Source organism: Hemitrygon akajei, chromosome 4, assembly GCF_048418815.1.
Source record: "Hemitrygon akajei chromosome 4, sHemAka1.3, whole genome shotgun sequence".
Lineage (NCBI taxonomy): Eukaryota > Metazoa > Chordata > Chondrichthyes > Myliobatiformes > Dasyatidae > Hemitrygon > Hemitrygon akajei.
Window position 1 is genome coordinate 176818106 of NC_133127.1, and position 23593 is coordinate 176841698.

General features: G+C 41.4%; 1 protein-coding gene across 1 annotated transcript in view; it reads right to left on the reverse strand.

The window, feature by feature from the left end:
• Positions 1-5634, reverse strand: part of tmem131 (transmembrane protein 131) — a 194419-nt gene extending 188785 nt beyond the window's left edge. Inside the window, exon 1 of the mRNA XM_073044097.1 lies at positions 5079-5634. Within this exon, the coding sequence (XP_072900198.1) occupies positions 5079-5229 (151 nt within the window). The 5' untranslated portion in view covers positions 5230-5634. The remainder of the gene's footprint in view (positions 1-5078) is intronic.
• Positions 5635-23593: the final 17959 nt, after the last annotated feature.

The following is a 23593-nucleotide window of genomic DNA, read 5'->3' on the forward strand; positions in this document are numbered from 1 at the left end:
CCCACATCCTGTCCAGATAATATTTATTTTTGACCTACACTATTCATATCCGTTTTACTTCAGCCAACCACAAGTTCCTCTCTTCATACCTGCTATCTTTACAGTTGACTTTTTATTATCCTGGCAATTCCCCTTTATTCTCCACTTATCTTAAACATCCAGTTGTACAGTATTCTGCAAAAAAATATTAGGTTTAAAATATATAAAACAGTGCATCTAAAATTCTTGCACAATACTGTATTTGCCAGCTTGAAGTGGAGAGAAAAGGATTGAGAATGGCAAGGGTGGAGCGCCGTGGGTGGGGCGTGGGAAGGTGGCAGAGAAGGAGCAGCAGGGGCAGGGTGGGTGCAGACACACAAGGCCCTGAGACACTGGGCAAGGTCATTTGATTTCAAACCATTTGTTTATCAGTCATTACAGAATGTCTCTCTGGTGCTTCCCATTCTCTTCCCCTCTTCCCAACCATGATTTCCCCCTCCCTGCTCCCTTCCCACTCAGTACACAATAGAGACTCATATCAAAAACAGATTTATCATCACTCACACAAATTTGTTTTTTTTTGCAGCAGTAGAATACATAAAATTACTTCAGTATCGTACAAAAATGTCAGGCATGCCAGCTATACAACTAGACTTCTGCAGAGTACTGTATAAACCTTAGCTGCAAATGCAGATGAAACAAAAATCAAAGATTTAATTAGACTTCACCTCAAGAGGATTCAAAATCAAGCCCAGGAAGTTATGCTTCAAATTGCAGATTCCAGCTCAGATCCAATATAGAGCACTGCCTCCAGTTTTGGGCAGCAAACCTCAGTAAAGGTCAACTTGGAAGTAGTATGATTTACAAACAGGCAAGGAACAAATGGCCTACTTGAAAAGTCTTACCTAGTTAAGAAGAACTAGGCTTCACAATATTGACATTTCTCACTTGCCCAGAAACAGGGGATCTCTGTATCTCATCCACGTCCATGCCAGAATACAATACTCATCCCACACTTTCACTCTTCCTGAGGGAAGGATCCCTCTACTGTAGCATCTAATTAATATGACCCAGATCTACTCAGTTTGATGTGAACAATACTTGAATGTCCTTGATCAGATCGTACCTAGGGAAGTGAGATTAGAATGAATAGTGTTGGCTTTCCCAGACTTTCCAAGCATGAGCAGATCAAAATTAGACAGCATTCTGAAGTTTAACCAGAGTCTTGCACAATAACAAAAGGACTCAGTCTTGTGTTAGCATAATTAAAGGGTGATTTTACTTTCACCATTTCATCATTTGTCAGACCTTTAAAAATTCATTAGCTAATTTTATTTCCTCAAAACCAAGTATGCCAACCTACTGATGCAAAACATCCAGAAGCAAAAAGAATCACTATGGTCAGGAATACAAGTCAGATTCTAGTAAAAACTCTGAGACTGATTTGTAATTGTTACGACAGACAGGAAGGGAAAATGAATTTGTAACAGGCTCAGTTTCAACTTAGGTCAACAGGGATGGTAGAAAGAGGAAATACAGCTAACAAGCTATGCACTCAGGCACATAGATTCATCACTGAACTCAAGTTCTTCATTTCACTATACCAACATACAAATGTAAACTACATTATAAAGCAGTTAGCCACGAGGAAAAGGGGCACACGCTTTAAAGAGTTTTGATTGCGTGTATCCAAACTAATACAACAGTGAGGGTGGAAAATCTTATTTTACTTGGAAGTTTATTAAATCTCATTCACAATGTAAAACTCATTTTAGGCTCATTATGACACCCATTAACATGGGTAGTTCTCAGACTACTGTATTAAATCTTATTTCATCGGCATGGATCAATTTTTACATGTGTACTAAAATCAGCTAACTTACCTCTGCACATTTCCACACATCACCTTACTTGATTTTACCAGGTTACTTTCACAACATTAATGAACAGAATAGGCCTTAAATTGCTCTACCTATAAACAACGCACAAAACCTGGATTCAAGAATCCCAATCCTGACTACTCTTTCTAGATGCTTGTAGCTGGACACCCAAGCTTCAATGGTTAATTTCTTGCGAACACTTCAAACATTATTCCTGTTCCTCATCACAACAACATAGTCCTCTGGAACATTGCTCAGTTTTATGCCCATCTTACATATCATCCCATTGAATCACCTGCACTTTTACCACATCATGACTCCCTCTGACCAGCCACTCAAATTTCTCCAAACACAAACCCCAGTACTCTCAAACCTCCACTTCTTGTACTCTGCCAGAAATACCATTCCTATCAAATCATAGCCCCACTTCTGGACTTGAGTAAGTAACCATGGTTTAAAATTCAGTTCAGTTGAGTAAGAGTTACATACCCTGTGTCTACTGCGACTATGCTAATCGTCATGTCTATTCATAATAATCCCACTCCTTGCATTAAGTCTCTCCATCCCTTCCTCATTTAAATACTGTCCAGATGCACATTACTGATCCTGCCTCCAACACCTCTTCCTGCAGCCGATTCCCGATAGCAGCTACTCTGAAACGTTTATCCCGCAGATCCTCTTTAAACCTGCGTCGCTACTTTCAGGAAACTACATACTTGTACATCAAGATCTGCTCAACAACACTCCCTAGGGATCTGCCATTCACAGTGCTCATCCTGCCTGGTTTAACTTCTTAAAACACATCACGTTGCACTGAAAGTGAATGTTTTATTGTCAAATCCCGGTCAGTATTCCAACTGATCATGCAAAAGAGTGTGCAAACCTCGAAAGCCTGGACTCGATGTCATTCTCACTTAAGTACAGAAGTTGTGGAATGAAGACCCACTACAAAACCCTAACGTAAAATTCCAGGTACACACACTAAAGGGAACTTTGCAGCATCGGTGATCTCTCAGACAAGATATTAAGCTAAAGCACTGTATGCTCAGCTCAATACAAAAGATCCCATAACAGAGATGAACAGCAGGAACTTACCCCCAAGCAATGTTTCTCAAAAAGATCACCATATTATTATCACACTGAGATCTTGCTGTGCACAAGTCAGTTGCCACATTTCCTCTATTACATCTGTGGTAACACTTAAAAGTTCTTCATTGACCAGAAAGGTACAGTACAGTACTAATTTCAAGTCTGTCTTTAGACAAACATTTATCCCTCAATGAAAGAAAGATTTAGTCATTTGCCTCACTGCTGCCTGTAGATGCTCTGTACACTGAATACCACGTTTGCCTTTTGTAAATGTTTAATCATTTAAAAAATAAATTAATTGACTGCAAAGTGTTTTTGATATCTCAAGGACATGAAAAGCCCTATTTAAAAAGTTCACAAGTCCCAAGCTTTCCAACTTTCATTGGACTCCCAAAATTAGTGAATACAACACCTTTGCCCAAAAATACTTTTACATAACATCCCACCCTTCATCTTAACACTGTAACTAACCTAAACTCTCAAGACTATTTCTTTAAAACCTTTTTCACACTGCTTCTTCGCTGCTCTATCAGAGTCAACACCACTTTCTCATTACTTTCTTATTACTCATTACCTTTTTAGACTCTACACTGCTTAGACTTATCTGCCCAAAAACACATATTAACAATATAAAAAATAACTACAGCGGCAAACAAAGGACAAATAACCACGCCATTAATCAACTCCTACTCTTAAGCCATGTCATAATGTGACATTAACTTTCATTTTGATTGGAAGTGACTGAGTCAGAGGGGCAGAAGTGAGAAAGGCTTATTCCAAGTGGTAACCTCTAATACAATGTTCCAACTCTTTTTGGATGATATTAATTCGAGTCAAACAACTTCCTGACAGCATTAAAAAAATGACATTTCCACCTCTTGGCACCCCACCCCTCGTGAGGGTCAATTTGTCAAATCATGCACAAGGGCAAACCATTATATAGGTAGTGCTTCGGAACACTTTGTCTGGACAGCTGCTCATCAGGTATCAAACAATATTTTAATACATGCCTGGAGGAAGGCCTACGTAAACTGACATGGCTAACTTAAAGTGAAGCCCATTACTTTAGCTGTAGACAAAATGAAATGCAGAAATGAGGTAAAGTTTTCAAGAACTGTAGCTGCGTATGAAAATTCAATGTCACAAAATTTCAGTTCCCCAAGCCTGACAATTATCAATCATTGCCAGAGATACTAATAAATGAGATGTTGCTATTTTTACCAGTTGATCAGGATACATTTACTAGAGCTTACCAGGCTCATTAGCAAACTCCAACACTAACTAATCCACACAAAGCTCTAAACATAAAATGGCACGATACTTTTTATTTAACATGTTCTTGTATGACTATCACTCCTTTTTCCTTTGTGTACCAATATAATGGAAAAAAAACAAAACAAACCCAAGTTCCTCACTAAAAAAAAACATTCAAATGTCACTTTCATTAATATCAACAAATTAATGCAAGTGATTAGAAGAAACGCTAAACTTCTGGCAATTCAAGTGATAAAGCTCAAATTAAGCAATTCACAAGAAAAGGATGTAAATACTCAGATCTCACTTTTGTCCAAGCATCGTGTTCCTCTGCTGCCTTGGTTTATTTAAGTCACTTACACTAAAGGCCCCAACATATTTTCCACAGAGAATGAACAAATTAAATACTTCCGACTTGCTCGCAGAAACGCTCCTATGGATCTCTCAAAGATATTTTTAAAATAAATCACCATTCCCTGAAGGGGTTAGGAATAAAAACACCTCGTGTCAGTGTGTTCTTATTGTGGCCCTTCCTTCTCCCTTTAGGCCGAGCGGAGCCTCGGGCTGGTGTACATAAGAGTGGCGGCTGACTGCCTATCCCGGGCGGCTACGACACCTGAACCTCGCTGGCCTCGTTAATCCATACCCTCTTAAATAACGTGCCTAAAGACACATTTCATTATAGAAACGGCTTAAAACAACAGGGGGCTAAATTTAGACAGGGAGGAGAGGCTTCCGATCGGATCCTTCAACAATAATTTACCGCTTTTTACGCATTCGTTATTAAATTGAATTAAAATTATGGTGAGTGGAGACGGTGGCGGTGGGAGGGGGGGGGGGGGAGGGTATTATAGCGATTATGTTTATTTAACTAACCTTCTGTCGTCCCCTCCGCCAGGCGCACACAGGCCGTAATAAATAGATGGAATCCCAAAAGTAGCAGTGCTGGCGGGGAGGGACAGGCGCTGGCGCTCCACCGCGGCTGCTGTCCCGAGCTGTGCGAACCCACCGCCTTCCACTTCGCCATGCTGCTTTCCGACTGACTGAGAGAGTGTGGCTGCAGCCCGGGTGGGTGCTGGGAGGCGAGGGAAGGGGAGGGGTAGGCAGGCGCGACCCCTCAGCTCGCCTGTGTGACTCGCCCTGCCCGCTGTGACTGCGCGCTGGTTACCTCCCTTCTCACTGCCGCTCGCACACCTCCCCTCCAAAACACACGGCCAACTAAAGAGGAAATACTTAGAAGCATAACAAACGCAGTTGCCTCCTATTTCCTCTGTTTTCCACGTCTCTTTTCTACTTCACTCTTTCACCTCCTGCTCCAAATCTCTCAGCCACATCCCCTTTTTCTCAAACACACACGAACAATATCCTTATCCCGCCCCACCTCCTCTTCTACCGCTATACCTTATACTATCTACTGCCGACTCTCTCAAACACACACATTCTCCTTATTCCATTCCCTCGTCTTTTTCTTTCTTCTTCTACTCTCCCTCTCTTCTTCCTTCCTGGAAAAATGCTAATGAGAAATGCCACCAATTAAGCAAGGGCCAAATCAGGAGAAAGAGGAAATGCTAAGTACTCACTAATAACCTACACTATCACAAAGTGACATTATTACTCCTCGCCAAATCAAAGGGCAAAGAGCTCCGCCAAATAAAACTAACTAACATGAAACCCATACAGCTCACCTATCTGATTCATTGTTTCTTTCTTTTTCAACACCAATCACAAACCCGTCCCGCGAAAACCACCGCCAGAAATAAAATAAGGAGTCTATCAATTAGGGATATGAGCAATGCGGACATGTAAATTTTTAATTTTTTAAGAAATGGGGATTTATTTAAATCCAAGATTAAAGTGAAGTAAAATGTTATATATAGTGAATGAAATATATCCAGGAGTGGTTACCTACACAGATACTGTATTAATATAGAGCTCTTAAGAAAACAACTTGCATAAACAATGTTTTATATAATTTAAGAATATTATTAAAGTCTCAACATCTTAATACTATAAGATGCACTCTTCACCTCACAGTCACTTCCTTGTGACCTTGCACCTTATTGTCTACCTCCAATGCACTTTCTCTTACTGTAACATTTTATTCTCTGCTCTTCTATTATTTGACCTTGCACTACCTCAATGCATTGTTGTAATGAATTGATTTGTATAAGTGGTACGCAAGACAAGTTTTGAAAATACCTCAGTACATATGACAATAATAAACAAATTTACCAATTGAACTAATCAAAATCAGAAAAAGGTTTATTATCACTGTTCTGTGTGAAACGGTCCTGGTGAGGGGTCTCGGCCCAAAACATTGACTCTTTATTCACTTCCATAGATGATGCCTGATCTGCTGAGTTCCTCCATATTGTGTGTGTGTGTGTTATTCTGGATTTTGTAGTGTATCTTTTGTATTTGAACTATGTTGAAATGGGCCAAAATTTTATAGTTGCAAGCACAGCAAAATTGTTAATGTTGAGCACCAAATAACTGTGAAAGTGACAACAGCTTCTGGAGAATCCACAAGCATAGTTAAACATGTAGAGGTGTTACTACTAGTAATTCCTTGTACCTGCACAAGTAATTACAGATATTCTAACATAGTCTACATACTGTAGTTTGACTACAGAGGTACTGATGATCTTGGTTCTGGTGTGTGATCAATGCAGGTACAGCAGTTTCCATTCATTCTGAAGATAACTGGATATAAGCGAGTGATAATAAACCTGATTCTGATTTTGATTAGCTCCATTGTCACAGGAAGTCCATTCTCACAGGAGTCCTGATGACGGATCTCAGCCTGAAACGTCAACTTTTTATTCCTCTCTGTAGATGCTGTCTGACCTGCTGAGTTCCTCCAGCATTTTAGACCATAAGAGATAGGAGAGGAATAAGGCCATTCGACCCATTGATCACAGCTGATTCACTTCCCTCCCAACCCCATTCTCCTGCCTTCTCCACATAACCTTTCACCAGCTGATTTAGCAAGAACTTATCAACCTCTGCCTTAAATACACCCAATGAACAGGACTCCACAGCTGCCTGTGGCTACAAACTCCACAGGTTAACCACTCTAGCTAAGTAAATTCCTACTCATCACTGTTAAAAATGGACGTCCCTCTATTCTGAGGTTGAGCTCTCTGGTCCTAGACTCGCCCACTAAAGGAAACATCCTTTCCACATCCACTCTATCTAGGACTTCCAAAATTTGATAGGCTTCAATGAGATCCCCCCCATTCTTCTAAATCCTCGTGAGTACAAGGCCAGGGCCATCAAACTCTCTTCATATGATAAGCCTTTCATTCCCAGAATCATTTTCGTGAACTTCCTTTGACCCCTCTCCAATGTCAGCCCATCTTTTCTTAGATAAGTGCACCAAAACTGCCCACAATAGTTGTCCATAAAGTGAGGCCTTACCAGTGCCTTTTGAAGCTTCAGCATTACATCCGTGGTTTTATATTCTAATTGTCTCGAAATGAATGCTGACATTGCATCTGCCTTTCCTCCTACTGCCTCAACCTGTGAGTTAACCTTTAGGGAATCCTGCACGAGGGCTTCCAAGTCCCTTTGCACCTTGGATTTTTGAATTTGCTCCCCATTTAGGAAATAGTCTATGTTTTTGTTCCTTTTACCAAAGTGCATTACCGTACACTTCCTGATACTGCATTCCATCTGCCACTTCTTTGCATGTTCTCCTAATCTAGGTCGTCTACAGCCTCCCTTCTTCCTCACTACTACCTGTCCCTCCACCTATCTTTGTATCATCTCCAAACTTGTGCATAAAGCCATCAATTCCACCATCCAAATCATTGACATACAATGTAAAAAGATGCAGTCACAGCGCTGACCTTTACAGAATACCACTAGTTACTAGCAGCTAATCAGTAAAGGCTCCCTTTATTCCATATATGTCAAACTCAAGGCCCGCGGGCCAAATCCGGCCCACGGTGGAATTATCTTTGGCCCGCGAGATCATATCTAATTGCTATTAAAGCTGGCCCCAGTAATCAAAGCGCCTATGGCGTATGATATGGCTAATGCTGAGTTTATTCAGGTATCAGGTTTTCAGGGTTTTTAGTGTTTATTCGGCAGTCTTGCTCGGCAGTCTTCTTCATAAGAAACGGAATTTGTAAAGTGAAACACTTTGTAGTTATAGCAGAGACTGAGACACATGTGAGCAGGCTGAAAAAACGGAGGCAACGAAAGCTGCGTTCGCACGCGTCCAACTGATCCGGCCCGCATGAAGCTGCATTTTGCTCAATCCGGCCCGTGACCTAAAATGAGTTTGACACCCCTGCTTTATTCCCACGCTTTACCTCCTGCCAATCAGCCAATGCTCTACCCATGATAGTATCTTTCCTGTAATACCATGAACTCTTATCTTGATAAGCACCTTGCCAAAGGCCTTCTGAAAATCCAAATACAGATCAACTGATTTTCCTTTGTCTACTCTGCTTGGAATTTTCTCAAAGTATTCCAACAGATTTGTTCAGGCAAGATTTTCCCTTAAGGAAACCATGCTGATTTTGGCCTGTTATACCATGTGCCTCCAATTAACCTCATCTTTAACAAATGACTCCTACATCTTCTCAACCATTGAGGTCAGCCTAACCGGCCTATAACTTCAAACAAGAGAAAATCTGCAGATGCTGGAAATCCAAAAACAACACATGCAAAATACTCAAGAAAGAAAGGAAGGGGGTGATGGGCAGGTAAGGAGGTAAAGTGAGGCAGGTAAATGGGAAGGATGGGAAATTCGAGAAATCGATGTTCATGCCATCAGGTTGGAAGCTACCCAGATGGGGTATAAGGTGTTGCTCCTCCAACTTGATTGTGGCCTCTTTACAATAGTAGCGGAGGCCATGGATTGACATGTCCTTACCTGCCCATAACCTCCCTCTAGTGCTCCTCCTCCTTCCCTTTCTTCCATGGCCTTGTGTCCCCTCCTATCAGGTTCCCCCTTCTCCAGCCCTTCCTTTATCTCTTTCACCATTCAACTTCCTAGCTCTTTACTTCATCCCTCCCCCCTCCCTGTTTGACCTATCACCTTGTATTTCTTCCTCCCCTCCCCCCACCTTCTTACTCTGACTTCTCATCTTTTCTCCCCCAGTCCTGATGAAGGGACTTGGCCTGAAATGTCGACTGTTTACTCTTTTCCCTGGCCTTCTGAGTTCCTCCAGCATCTTGTGTGCGTTGTTTGGCCTACATTCTCCTTTCTTCTGCCTCTCTCCCTTCTTGAAGAGTGGAGTGACATTTAAAATTTTCCAGTCCTCCAGAAGCATGCCAGAATCTAGTGAAACATGAATGATAATTACTAATGCCACTACTATCTCTTTAGCTAATCTCTTCATTTTGTGTGTGTTACAAGAAAACTGTTGGAGAAGAGGTGCCACATTACAGTAAGGAAGATTCAGAAAAGTCTTAGGGCAATAATGCACTGTTGTTTGACACTAGTCTTCTCTGACATTGGTTCTGTTGTACATCTATTGTTTAGTATTCTGACATGCATGTTATTGTGAAGAACTGTAAGATGAAGACAAGTTTCTGTGGCAGCCCATTTTGAGGAAGCTACTTCAAAGTCCCTCCTGAGTAATCGTGTCAAAGTTTTTTGTGATATGAATAGTGTTTTGTGTTGCTTCCTGCATTTTCCTTGGTAAATATCATGCCCACTTTGTTTCTAAGTGAATAGAATTGAGACTATGATTCCAGAAGGAACTCTTTTGTTAGCAATAGGAGATGGTTGAGGAGGTCCCTGGCAATACATTTCTCCTGGGCAGACAGTAGAAAGAATCCTCTGTGGATACCACACTTGGACCTATTTCTTTCTAAAGATGGTAATGATTGCAGCATCTGAAGGTCTCCTGATATATCTTTCTTTTCCTATATTTTTACAGTGAGATTGTGGATTTGTGACTGAAGCTCTTCACTCTTAAGCTTTAGGATTTCAGCAGGTATGCCACCTGTTCCCAAGAGCTTGCTGTTTTTGAGTTGGGATGTGGCTTCAACTTTATGTTAGTCGGGAGTGATAACAAGGCTGGATGAACAGATTGCCATGGGATGGAGTTGAGAGCACTCATATCTAGGACCGAGTCAATGATCTTCAAAATGTTCCTTCTAGCATGGATTAGTTTACCCCCATTCTTAGTCCTCAGTGGTGTGATTATTTGGATATATGGCCTGTAAATGAATTTTATAGCACTGAAGAAGCCATGCATGATGTCAGTGAGTTGCTGAGCCTCCTGCATTCTCTACATCCACCAACTGTCCATTAGGACATGTGGTTCCTGGTGGACCATTGTCTTCATATACAGAAGAGTTTTTTAGTTTAACTTGATTGCAGATGATCTTCCAGTCCAGGAACACATTACATTTGCAGTTGATTGGTCCTTTGATTTCCTTGTCGTTTTGATCAAGCCAGTCTTGATTTTTGTTTGTAGGTGAACCAAGAATATCTTGACATGTTCCAGTTATGGTGGACTTCAAGTCAGCCAATGTGCTGTGGAGACTTGGCCACTCTTGTAGACCGGGAGCTGACAGGTTGTTACTGTGGCCCTTGGAAAAGAGCTGCCTTCACAAAATCCTTGCGAGCTTTGGCATGAATCTTCTTATGGCAATGCTCTGGTTGAGACCAATATTTTGGGGCCTAGATTGTTGTAAATAAAAGAGTAGATTAGGCAGTAGTTAGTCGAGCAGTCATCAGTACCTGCCACGCCACAGACGATGTGAACATCTTTGCAGATCAAAATGCAGTCAATGAGATAAAGCAACAGGCCCCAGTGTTTGAATCAGGCCTGGTGCTTCAACATCTTGTGCTCTGATAAGTGACATACAGTAGATGACAGATGAGCTCAAAGACTTGCATGCTCCCTTTGACCATCAAAACATAGCCGCACTTTCACAGACTCCCAAAGCCGACAACCCTGTGATTTCAGTCTTTGAGACTGACATGAGAGCATCCTTCAGGAGGGTGAACCCACAGAAAGCATCCGGCCCAGTCGGGGTACATGGCCAAGTACAAAAGACCTGTGCTGATCAGCTGGCAGGAGTGTTCACTGATATCTTTAATCTCTCTCTTCAGCAGTCTGAGTTACCCACATGCATCAAGCAGGCTTCATTTAGACCAGTGCCTAACAAGAATGTGGTAACCTGCTTTGATGACTATCATCCAGTAGCACTTACATCCACTGTGACGAAGTGCTTTGAGAGGCTGGTGGTGAGACTTACCAACTCCTGTCTGAGAAGTGACTTGGATCTGCTTGAATTTGCCTACTATAACAAATGGTCAAGGGCAGATGCCATTTCTTGAGCTCTTCAATCAACCTTACAACATCTGGACAGTGAAAATGAATATAATAGGATGTCCTACATTGACTATAGCTCGGCATTCAATAGTATCATCCCCTCAAGACTAATCAATAGCCTTCAAGCCTTAATATCCCCTTGGGCAACTGGATCCTCGACTTCTTCACTTGCAGACACCAGTCAGATTGGATCTACAATCTCACCTCTTCTGCAATCACCATCAGCACAAGTACACTGCAAGGCTGCATGCTTAGCTCCCCACTCTGCTCAGAGTCAGGTTTATTATCACCAGCATGTGTCCTGAAATTTGCTAACTTAGCAGCAGCAGTACAATGCAATACACAATAATATAGAAAGAAAAATAAATTACAGTGTGTGTGGGTATATATATATATATATATATATATATATATATATTTGAATAGATTAAAATTAGTGCAAGGATAGAAATAATATACTGTATATTTTATTTTAAAATGTGAGGTAGTTTAATTCAATGTCCATTTAGGAATTATACAGCAGAAGGGAAGAAGCTGTTCCTGAATCACTGGGTGTGTGCCTTCAGGCTTCTGAACCTCTTTCCTGACAGTAACAATGAGAAGAGGGCATACCCTGGGTGATGGGGGTCCTTAAGAATGGACACACCTTTCTGGGGCACTGCTTGTTGAAGATTCTTGGGTACTACGGAGGCTAGTACCCAACAACCCATCTATATATTGGGATCAGGTTAGATCCTCAGAGAACTTGACACCCAGGAACTTGAAATTGCTCACTCTCTCCACTTCTGATCCCTCTATGAGGATTGGTTTGTGTTCCCTCATCTTACCCTTTCTGAAGTCCACAGTCAGCTCTTTCATCTTACTGACATTGAGTGCAAGGTTGTTGCTGCGGCACCACTCAACTAGTTGGTATATCTCACTCCCGTACGTCCTCTCATCTCCGTCTGAGATTTTACCAACAATGGTTGTATCATCAGCAAATTTATAGATGGCATTTAAGCTATACCTAGCCAAACAGTCACGGGTGTAGAGGGAATAGAGCAGTGGGCAAAGCATACACCCGTGACGTGTGCCAGTGTTAATCATCAGTGAGGAAAAGATATTATCATCAATCAGCACAGATTATTGTCTTCCAGTTAGGCAGTTGAGGATCCACTTACTTATCTCTTTGTACTTATGATTTGAAGCTAAGTGGAGCTCCAATGTGACATTTAAATTTGTTGATGACATCACTGTGGTTGGCCAAATCAAAGATGGTGATGAATCACCATGTAGGAGGGAAATTGAAAATCTTTCTGAGTGGAGCTACAACACCAACCTTTCACTCAATTTCATCAAGACCAAGGAGCTGATTTTTGCCTACAGGAGAGGAAAGCAGTGGTTCATGAGCCAGTTCTCATTGGGGGATCAGAGGAGAAGATGGTCAGCAACTTTTACATTCTCAGCATTATCATTTCAGAAGATTGTCCTGGGTCCAGCACTTAAGTACCATTACAAATAAAGCACAGCAGTGTCTCTACTTTCTTAGAAGTTGCAAATATTAGGTATGTCATCTAAAAATTTGACAAACTTCTATAGAAAAATGTCTTTGAGTGGAATATCTTACAAATGATAGTGGATTCAGCCCAGCAGTCACGTGAAAAGCCCTCTCAACCATTGAGCCCATTCTAATGAAATGTTGCCCTAGAAAAGCAGCATGCATCATCAAAGATTCTCACCACCCAGGCCATGTTCTTTTCTCGCTGCTGCCATCAGGTAGAAGGCACAAGAGCCTCAGGACTTGTACCACCATGTTCAAGAACATAGTCTACTCTCAACCATCAGGCTCTTGAACAAAGGAAGATAACTACACTCGTTCAATACTGGTGTTCCCACAACTGATTATCTCACTTTAAGGACTCTATATCTTGTTATTTCATTCTCTCATTATTTGTTGCTAATTAATTATATTTGCATTTACACAGTTTGTTGTTCATTGATCCTATTTACAGTTACTGTTCTATAGATTTGCTAAGTATGCCCGCAGGAAAAAGTATCTCAAGGTTCTATGTGGAGACATGCACTGTATATACTCTGATAATAAATGTTACTTTGCATTTTGTATTTTATTGATGTGTGGTGGAGAGTAGCTGACTGGTTGCATCACAGCCTGGTATGGAAACACCGACACCCTTGAATTAAAAAGCCTACAAAAACTAGTGGATACAGCCCAGTACATCACAGGCAAAGCCCTCCCCAACATTGAGATAATCTACATGGAGCCCTTTCACAGGAAGCAGCATCCACCATCGAGGACCCCCACCATCCAGGACTTGCTCCCTTCTCACTGCTGCTGTTAGGAAGAAGGTACAGGAGATTCAGAACCTCTACCACTAGTTCCTTAAACACCAAGATCTTGAACCAAAAGGGACAACTTCCTCAACTTCTTTCACTCTATCACTGAACTGTTCCTATGCACTCAATTTCAAGGACTGTTTGTCCCATGTTCTCAATATTTATTGCTAATTAATTAATTAATTAGTTGTGTTTGCATGGTTTGTTGTCTTTTGCACATTGGTTGTTTGACCTTGTTGAGTGTGGTCTTTCTTTGATTGTAATATATTTCCTTATATTTATTGTGAATGTCCACAAGAAAATGAATCTCAGGGTTGTATATGGTGACATTTATGTATTTTGATAATAAATTTACTTTAAAATTTGAACTTCGAATGATAAATCCACATTCCAAGGATGTTGTCAGGAGAAAGACACCTTTAGAGTTATTTGTCCTATCGTTTTGCTAATCATACCTTTCCAGAGGGTTATGTGCCTTTCTACCTTGGCATTGGAGTTGCGCAGGAAGACTACATTGTCTCCCAGGGTTGGGAAGACATGCACCTTGCCTTGGTTAAATGCTGAGAAGAGCTAAGTTGTACTAAAACATTGGCTCATTCCACAGTGGACATTGCAGTAATTCTGAGCATTCTTGATGTTGAAACTCATTCCATGAAGAAATTATTTCTCTGTTGGGTTGCCCCAGAAGAAGGTGTATTCATAACATTGTTCTTTCAACTGGCCTCGTCTTATCACATGGATGTCACTCACAATTTCAGTATCAAAGCATCTGGATTCCTGACAAAGCATGTTTATCGGCTCACAACAAACTCTCACAAACAATTGGATCATTTGTTTTGTGATATCATTAAGTAATGGTAACGGGAACAAGAAACTATTATTTACCTTTAAATAGTCTCAGCAGATCTTTTATATCTATCAAAGCCTAGATGGATCTTCAATTTCGAAGTTCAACGTTCAAAGTTCAAAGTAAAATTTATTATCAGAGTACATAATGTCACCACATACAACCCTGAGATACTTTTTCCTGCGGGCATACTCAGCAAATCTATAGAACAGTAGCTGTAAACAGGATCAATGAGCAAGAGCATAGAAGAAAACAGACTGTGCAAATGCAAATATAAATAAATAGCAATAAATAACCAGAGCACAAAAGAACAAGATAAAGAGTTCTTAAAGTGAGATCATTGGTTATGGGAACACCAGAAATAGAATGAGTGTAGTTGGTTGTGTCTGAGCACAACTACATATGTACTAAATAAAAGCACGCATGAGGGAGATGGCTTTAATTGGCGTATTCGCTTTGCAGCAAGAGTGAGCGAGAGAGAGAGAGCAATAGTCATGCATATACAACAGTGCATGCACAGACAACAGATCAAGATGTAGTACAGGGAATGGGGTCATTTATGCAACATAAAACAGTATACAGTATGTACAAAACATTCAATTTCCCTTTCATAAACCTGTATTCCAAATAAACAAGCTTTCACAATAACAGTCCATAACTAACTTCACATTTTTAAAGGTTCAGTCTTTTGGGTGGCTCTCTGTTTCTTTCAGGATAGCACCTCTGGACCTGTGGAGTGGCATCAGGTTTGGCAGGGGTCTTGTCTAAGACAATGTTCTCAGTTTCCACTGTCACGTTGATGTCAGTGACATTATCACTAAGAGGTAAGTCCAGTGATTGTAATACGTCTGTCTTGTTGGATGCAGTCAACTCAGGTGTGTTCTTTGGTTGAGCATCCAGTATCTGGTCCAAATGACATCTCCATGTCTGATCTCCAACATCCACTGTGTACATCCGTGTTCCAGTTCTTGTAGCTATCCTACTGGATGTCCATTTGTCTTTTCGGTAATCACATGCTAGGACTTCTTGTCCAATCTCGATACTCCTTGCTGCTTCACTTGGCAACTGGCTGAACTGTTTATTCTGCACTTCCGTCCATAGATCTGGTTTCAGGAAGTCTATGGGAAATCTCAGATTCCTGCTCATGAACAGCTTTGCAGGTGTTTGATTTGCCATCGCATGAACACAGTTCCAAAACAGGAAGTGTCCATCACTTTAATGGACTTCATTGGATAAACCTTTCAGCGAACCCATTCATTGCTGGGTGGTGAGGAGCTAATGCCATTTTTCTTCATGAACAGTCAGAATTCTTCTGACATGTATTGTTAGCTGTTGTCTGTCTCAATTATTCTGGTAAGCCATTTCTAGCAAAGATAGTCCTCAGAGCGGATACAGTCTTTGCTGATGTGTTTGACTTCACTGGTATAACCTCTGGCCACTGTGAATGAACATCCACAGCAATCAGAAACATGGAGTCCATGAATGGCCCAGCAAATTCAATATGTACTCTTTGCCATGGTGATGATGGCCACTCCCGTGGGTGTAACAGTGCCTGTGGGGATGCATTTTGAACTTTTTGGCAACCTGAACAGCTTTTGGCTAAGTCTTCAATCTGCTTATCTATTCCTGGCCACCACACGTAGCTCCGGGCGAGACTCTTCATCTTGACCGTATCCAAATGTCCTTCATGCAGATTTTCTAACACTCTGGTGTGCAGTTTAAAGGGACCCAACACGAGATCAACATAACAGAGTTCTTTGACATACTGACAGTTGGTCTCATCTCACTGAGAGCTCTGGAAACACAGAGTTACCATGAGCTGGCCATCCTTTTGTGGTGATTTCATAGACTTTTTGGAATGTCAGGTCATTCGTTGTTACCCTTTATATTTCAGAATTTGTTACCAGCAACTGGTCTACCAATGCGGTGTAGAACACGTCTGCTGGGTCACAGTATGAAAACTTTTCTTCTTCAGTTGTCAATAGTGGAAGACGTGACAAGCCATCAGCATTGCTGTGTTGTTTGGTACCCTTGAACTCTATATCGTAAGAGTGGGTTCCCAGGAATAGTGCCCAATATTCTAACCAGGTAGCAGACATCACTGGAATTCCCTTCCTGGGATTAAAAATGGTCTTAAGGGGCTGGTGATATGTCACTAGCATAAACTTTTGTCCGTAGAGGTAGTAATGGAACAACTTTATTCCCTGTAACAGACTAAGGGCCTTGCAGTTGATCAGTATGTAGTTGCATTCTGCGCTCGTCAGTGATCTTGAAGTAAATGCAATCGGGTGTTCAGATTCATCTTCCATAATGTGTGACAAAACAGCTCCAACGTCATAAGGGGGCATATTGCACGCCAGTCTAATGGGCAGGGATGGGTCATAATAGGAGTAGTTAATTGGATGCTATTTGTCTCTTTTGTTTCCTTGAACGTTTTTCATATCTTTCTGACCATTCCCACTTTACAGTCTTTAACAGTGCATTCAATGGGAGCAGCACCGTAGCAATGTTTGGGAGAAATCGGAGGTAGTAGTTTAAAAGGCCCAAGACTGATCTGAGTTATGACACATTTTCCAATTTGGGTGCCTGTAACACTCTTTCAGTCTTCCCTTGTGACTTATGTAAGCCATGCTTGTCAGTGACATGCCCTCAATATTGGGTTTCATTCTTGAAATAAATCACATTTCTCTCTCTTTGCACGCAGACCATACTCACTCAGCCTGATAAACACTTTACCAAGGTTCAGGAGGTGCCCTTCATCACTTTTGCCAGTCATGATGATGTCATCAAGGTAATTGAATTGAATTGGATGATCTTTATTGTCAGTATACATAGGTACAATGAATCTCCTTTTGGCTTCCTCTCAGGTAACATTGTGTTCCCGGGATATCTTGGAGCACTTGGTCCATTGCTCTTTGCCAAAATGCTGGAGTTGCAGCAATGCCAAAGACAAGACAATCCCTTGTGAATGTTGATTGTGAGGAACTTTCTACTTGACTCCTCAATCTCCATTTGCAGATAGGCTTGCGACAAGTTAATCTTTGGAAACCTCTCCTCGCCTACCAAAGGTGCAAAACAGTCTTCAATTCATGGCAGGGGACACCGTACAGCACGCAGCAATGGGTCGATACTCACTTTGAAATCTCCACATATGTGAATGGCTCCAGACTTCCCTTTCTTGATCACCCGGACAATGAGCATGGCCCAGTAACTCCACTCAACCTTGGAAAGAATTCCAGATGCCTCCAAGCTCTGCAGTTCAGCATCTACTTTAGGACGTAGTACAGAGCGCACTGGATACGCTTTATGGAATCCTGGTGTTGCTGCTTCATCCAGTTCAATTCCGGCCTTCATGCCTTTGAGTTTACCATTACTCTTCTCAAACACCTTCTCATTAGCACTAAGCAGCTGTGCCGGTCTCTGATCAGTGCTACCATTTGGCTGCCGTTGCCTGTTGATGCCTCACTGAGAGCTTTGACTGAGTGCCAGTCTAGTTGGAATTTTCTCAACCATTCACATCCAAAATGTGCTGGCCCTCCAATTTTCAATACAAAGCTCTAACTGCTGTGTTTGGCCTCTATAGGTCACCTTCACTTTCAGTTTTCCTTTGGGGGACACTTTTTCGCCTTTATAGTCCTTTAGCATCACTGAGGTCTTCTCTAATGGTATCTTAGAAAACAGTCCGTGATAGTCAGCTTCTGAAATTAAAGACAAAGCTGACTCTGTATCCAGCGCCACTTTCAGTTTCACACCCATCACCTCTATTGTGATCCATATTATATTGCGATCTGCTTCAGTAATACTATGCAGTTCTAGGCATGACAGTTCACCTTTGGCAGACTCAATGTTATCTGATTCTGTTTTATATTCGGTAACTATGCACTTGCTTAGCTTTGTGTTTGAGACTTCTCACTTGGTTCTGTTTTTTGTCTGCCTTGCACACTCTCTTTGTGTGACCTTGTCTGTGACACATTCTGGAAACATTTTCTTTGAACCAACAGTCATTCGCATCATGGGAGAATTTGCCATATTGTTGGTATCTTTGGCTTTTTGCACCATTCAGGGACATTTTGTGTATTTCACATTCTAATCTCCTTTTCTGTAGTTCTGCTGCATCCTTTGTTGCAGTCTCTAACAATAGTTCAATGGTCAATGGCCATTCTAAGGTTAGGTCTCTTTTGGATTGTAGCCTCTTTTGAGTGCTTTGACTCTGCATGCTACATACGAGCCTGTCCGTTAATGCAACAGAATGTCCATCTCTAAAGTCATGGTACTGCGAAAGTTTGCTCAGTTCTGCAATGTGTTCAGAAAGGCTTTCACCTTTTGATTGGCTCTTTTTGTAAAATCTAAATCTCTCAGCTATTGCCAATGGTTTAGGAGTCAAGTGACTTTGTGAAATTGTAACAATTTGATCGAACGTCTTGCCTGCTGGTTTGGCAGGGATTACTAATTTGCAGAAGAGATTGTACTTTTTTGGGCCTCATTAAGCTACGAACTGTAGCGGGTTTCCTTTGCTCACACGTTTGCTGGTGTCTGTGACAGCCTTCGATGTAGTGTTTAACTCTTGCTGTTTTGTCCCGTAACTGACGGTGCAGTTCCTGATATTTTCTGACGTTCAGGTTCATACTCGTCACCAATTTGTTGTGTCTATGCGCAACTACATATATGTTAAATAAATGCACATGCGTGAGAGATGGTTTTAACTGGTGTATTCACATTGCAGTGAGAGAGAGAGAGAGAGAACAATGCACATGCATAAACAGATCAATGCACAGTCCTAGGGGTGGTAGATGGGGTGGGGGGGAGTCATTGCTCTAAAAGAAATAGATCCATACATTACAGTGGTTATCCTCTTTTGATCAAGAGCCTGATGGCTGAGGGGTGGTAACTATTCTTGAACCTGGTGGTGTGAGTCCTGAGGCAGCACCAGTGCATGGAAGGGTAACTTTAAAATTTGTTGTATGATTTGGATACACTATTAAACTTGCTTGTTTAGAGTTATTTCCCTTCAGTAAAGCTGGTTTTGTTTACAGGTCTGTGTGCTTATGCAAAAAGCCACTCCCAAGTTCCAGTCAGTGCCTTGGGAAGTTGATATTTTAGGGAGTATCAGGACACTGATCGAGCATGAAGGAAGTAGAGAATGTGGTTCTCTAAGCACAGATATGAAAATAGCAGGCTCTGGTCAGTGCTTCCTGATAATTAATACAAACTAAAGCATTTTGTAGCTACACCATGCTACCAAGTGGGTGAGACTGAAGATATTTCTGTCCACGTTGAGCAGTATAATGCAAGATGTCTGTAACTAACACAATATCATCATTACTATAGACTCCCCATATTTGACAGCACGGGGAGTGGTGTCCAGTGGGCTACTTGTGCACAATGTCTAGCTAAGGTGTGAACATTCATACACATTATGTATTGCATTGAACTGCTGCTGCTAAGTTAACAAATTTCATGTCACATGCCGGTGATAATAGACCTGATTCTGATTCCCTGCTTGTCCATCTGAGATTCCGAGTCACCGAGTATGGGCAGAGGTAAAGGTGGCAGCAAGAAAGATAACTAACATCATTAAACTTTGTTTCTTCTTCACCTGCAGCTATTGGGTAAAATGCAGGAAGTAAGTCAAATTTGTGCTGTGTAATTTATTTCCGTAGTGAAGCCACCAGCTCGTGTTAACCAAGCAATTCACCGGCTGGACTCATCAGATTAAAGGCAGGATGGACTGGTGATAACGGAGGGATAGTTTTACATGTTAGTTGCAGCAAGCAGCAACTTATATAGCTCCTTTAAGATTTTAAAGAGATTCTACTGTGTTGCATATGATCTTTATCAAAAATATTTAATACCATACCGATTTAAACGGTGGCCCGGATAGTCTGGGGGATCCTGTCTCTGCAAAGCTGAGGCTGCGACGCTGCCCCGGCTGTTGTGCTTTGAGCCTGTGAGCTTTGCGGCAATTAGCCCCACTAATATGATGAACTGATCACCGAGGCTTTCGGCCTACTCAGGGCTGCTCCAGGGATTTGGATCCAAGGACTCAACTTGGTTCGGAATGCCGTTGTCGCTCGCTTCTATTGTTTACATGATTTGTTTTTGTTTTTTTCTCTCTTTCTCTGAAGGCACTGGGGGGTTGGTCTATTTTTTTTAAATTGGGTTCTTTCGGGTTCCTTGCTTTGCGGCTGCCTGCAAGCAAACAAACCTGAAAGTTGTTTAATTTATACATTCTTTGATAACACATACACTTTGAATTTGAATTCGAGGTATGATAAAAAGAGTATAAAATGAGAAAAGAGAGGGAGGTTGGTGATCTGACCGTGGCAACTCAAAGTAGCAATGATGGCATATTAAATCGGGAGCTGATTAGAAATGGAAAAGTACATGTATCTGGGAGGATGACTGGACAGGAGTTATTTGGTGTTAGTATGGAGAATAGCACAGAGGATCTGAAAACAGTGCTGAAGATTTTACAACTGAGACTGTTCAAATGCACGTTAGTGAAATTCTGTCAATATAGGAGTTCTGGATGAATGGGACTATGTTCATGTCAAGGCAATATGGTAAAGTATTCAATGATCTCACTTACAATGTGAAGAATGACAGGAGGTACTTACCAAGAAGGTAACAGTGATAGGTCACTGACCTGAAACACTGCGTCTGTTTCTCGCTCTACAGATGTTGCTTGATGTCTGGAGTTCTTCCAGCATTTTATGTGTTTATCACAAGTCACGAACTGCAAGAACATGCTCTTTCAAAACACATTTGCAATTAATTTTGTAAGCGCAATTAATGAACTATAATACTTCATAAGATGTAGCTAATATTGTTAACATGTTTCCAAAAAGGTGTTCATTTCATTTCTGTGGAAGATTAAATATGAAATAACTTTTTTTTGCAAGCCGGAACTATTGGATATTGGCTAATGCTGTAAAATGAGCAGAATGTTGGTGGTGGGATTTGGGTGGGGATGGATATCACAGGGCTAACGTGTGCAAAGTGTGGGGGAATAAACATGACATATTGTGAATAAACTCTTTTCGGGCTTCCAGCCGGGTACAGGTATTGACTTTAACTGATGTTTCCGTGACAAGCTCTGCCATCTTCATCAGGGATGATACCTGAGCATGTCTAGTCCAGTGGTATTTATGCCCCCATCATCCATCTCTCCTGATTGGTTAGTCCTCATCCAATCAGGTTTCTGCTGTCCCACCTTGTTTAAAATCAATACCTGGATCCAGCTGGAAGCCTGCGAAGAGTTTATTCATCATATACGCTGGGAAAGCATGAGATCCCATTTCATGATATATTGTGTTTCCAACCCTGAAGACATAGGAAAAGAAGATCTAGATACTGTTGCTCAACATTTTGAAAGAAGTCAAAGCCATAGCATAGTCAAACCAGCACCACTGGGCAAGCAGAGACAAGTAGGAAATCAGAGCTAACAATGCTAAGAGCAAATAAGAGAAAATCTGCAGATGTTGGAAATCCGAGCAACATACACAAAATGCTGGAGGAACTCAGCAGGCCAGGCAGCATCTATGGAAAAGAGTATTGTTGACCTTTCAGACCTATGGATTCCTTTGAAGGACGCTACAACTCATGATCTCAGTATTATTTATTTATATTTTTATTTTTATTTTTGCTCAGTTTGTCTTCTTTTGCTCATTGGTTGTTTGCCTGTCTTTCTTTGTGTGTAGCTATTCATTGTTTCTATTGTATTTCTCTGTTCTACTGAGAATGCTCGCAAAAAAAATGAACCTCGAAGTGACATATATGTACTTTGAGCTTTGAACTTTGACATGTTTGAATTCAATGTTAAATCAACTTGCCTCAATGTGCATTGCTGATATGTGGACAGGTTTTTTTTTAACATGTAACCACAGACCAGTGGTCATTTCAGGCTGATGTAAACTGATGTTTATTGTGGTCTTGGCAATGATTAAGTAGTTTCCATTTGAGAAGCTTTGTCAAATCTTATATAACGTTTGAGCTTATTAATGTACACTTTGGGCTAAAGGCCTTTTTCTTGCTCCATATGGCTCTATTACTCTAATTTTCAGTTACCTCAGTGATGTGGTTTGACTGCCAGTCAATGTGTTATATCAGAGTGTCAAGGAAACTGGAACAGAACTTGTGCAGACTTGGAGCCCATCCTTTTCAACATGAATGCACTGCAGAACTTCAGAGGTGTGATGCAGCACCCCATTGCCAAAATATCAGTTTTCTTTGAAATACCAGCTGAAACCAGTGGCTACTATATATCCTCAGGCGAATGCCATCAAGGCCACAGATACTTCTCTTCAAAGAGGCTCGTAATATCCTACAACTGTCCTGCTATCTGACTTCCAATAGCTCACCAGTGTTGCTCAGCTACTGGTCCAGGTGGTGCCTCCGGAGCTCAGCCCTCCTTCCACACCTAAGGATGGGGTATTTACCCTCCCCACTCCACCAACCGGCCAATCCATTGTTGTGCCTGCCATAGAGCAGTACAGCACAAAAGCAGTCCCTTTGACCCATCTCGTCCATGCCAAATCGTTATTCTGCCTAGCCCATTGATCTGCACCCAAACTATTCCTCCATAGAACTCCCATCCATGAACTTATCCACACTTCTCTTAAATGTTGCAATCAAACCCAGGTTGACCATTTCCGCGGGCAGCTCTTTTCACACTCACACCACCCTGTGAATGAAGAATTCTTCCCTTAGGTTCCATTTCACTTTTCACCCTTAATCCATGACCTCTAGTTCTGGTCTCACCCAAGCTCAATGGAAAAAGCCCATCTGCATTTACCCATGTTTATACCTCCTCATAATTTTGTATACCTCTATCAGATCTCCTCTCGGTTTCCTATTCTTCAGGGAATAAAATCCAAACTTATTGAACTTTTCCCTGTAACTCAGGT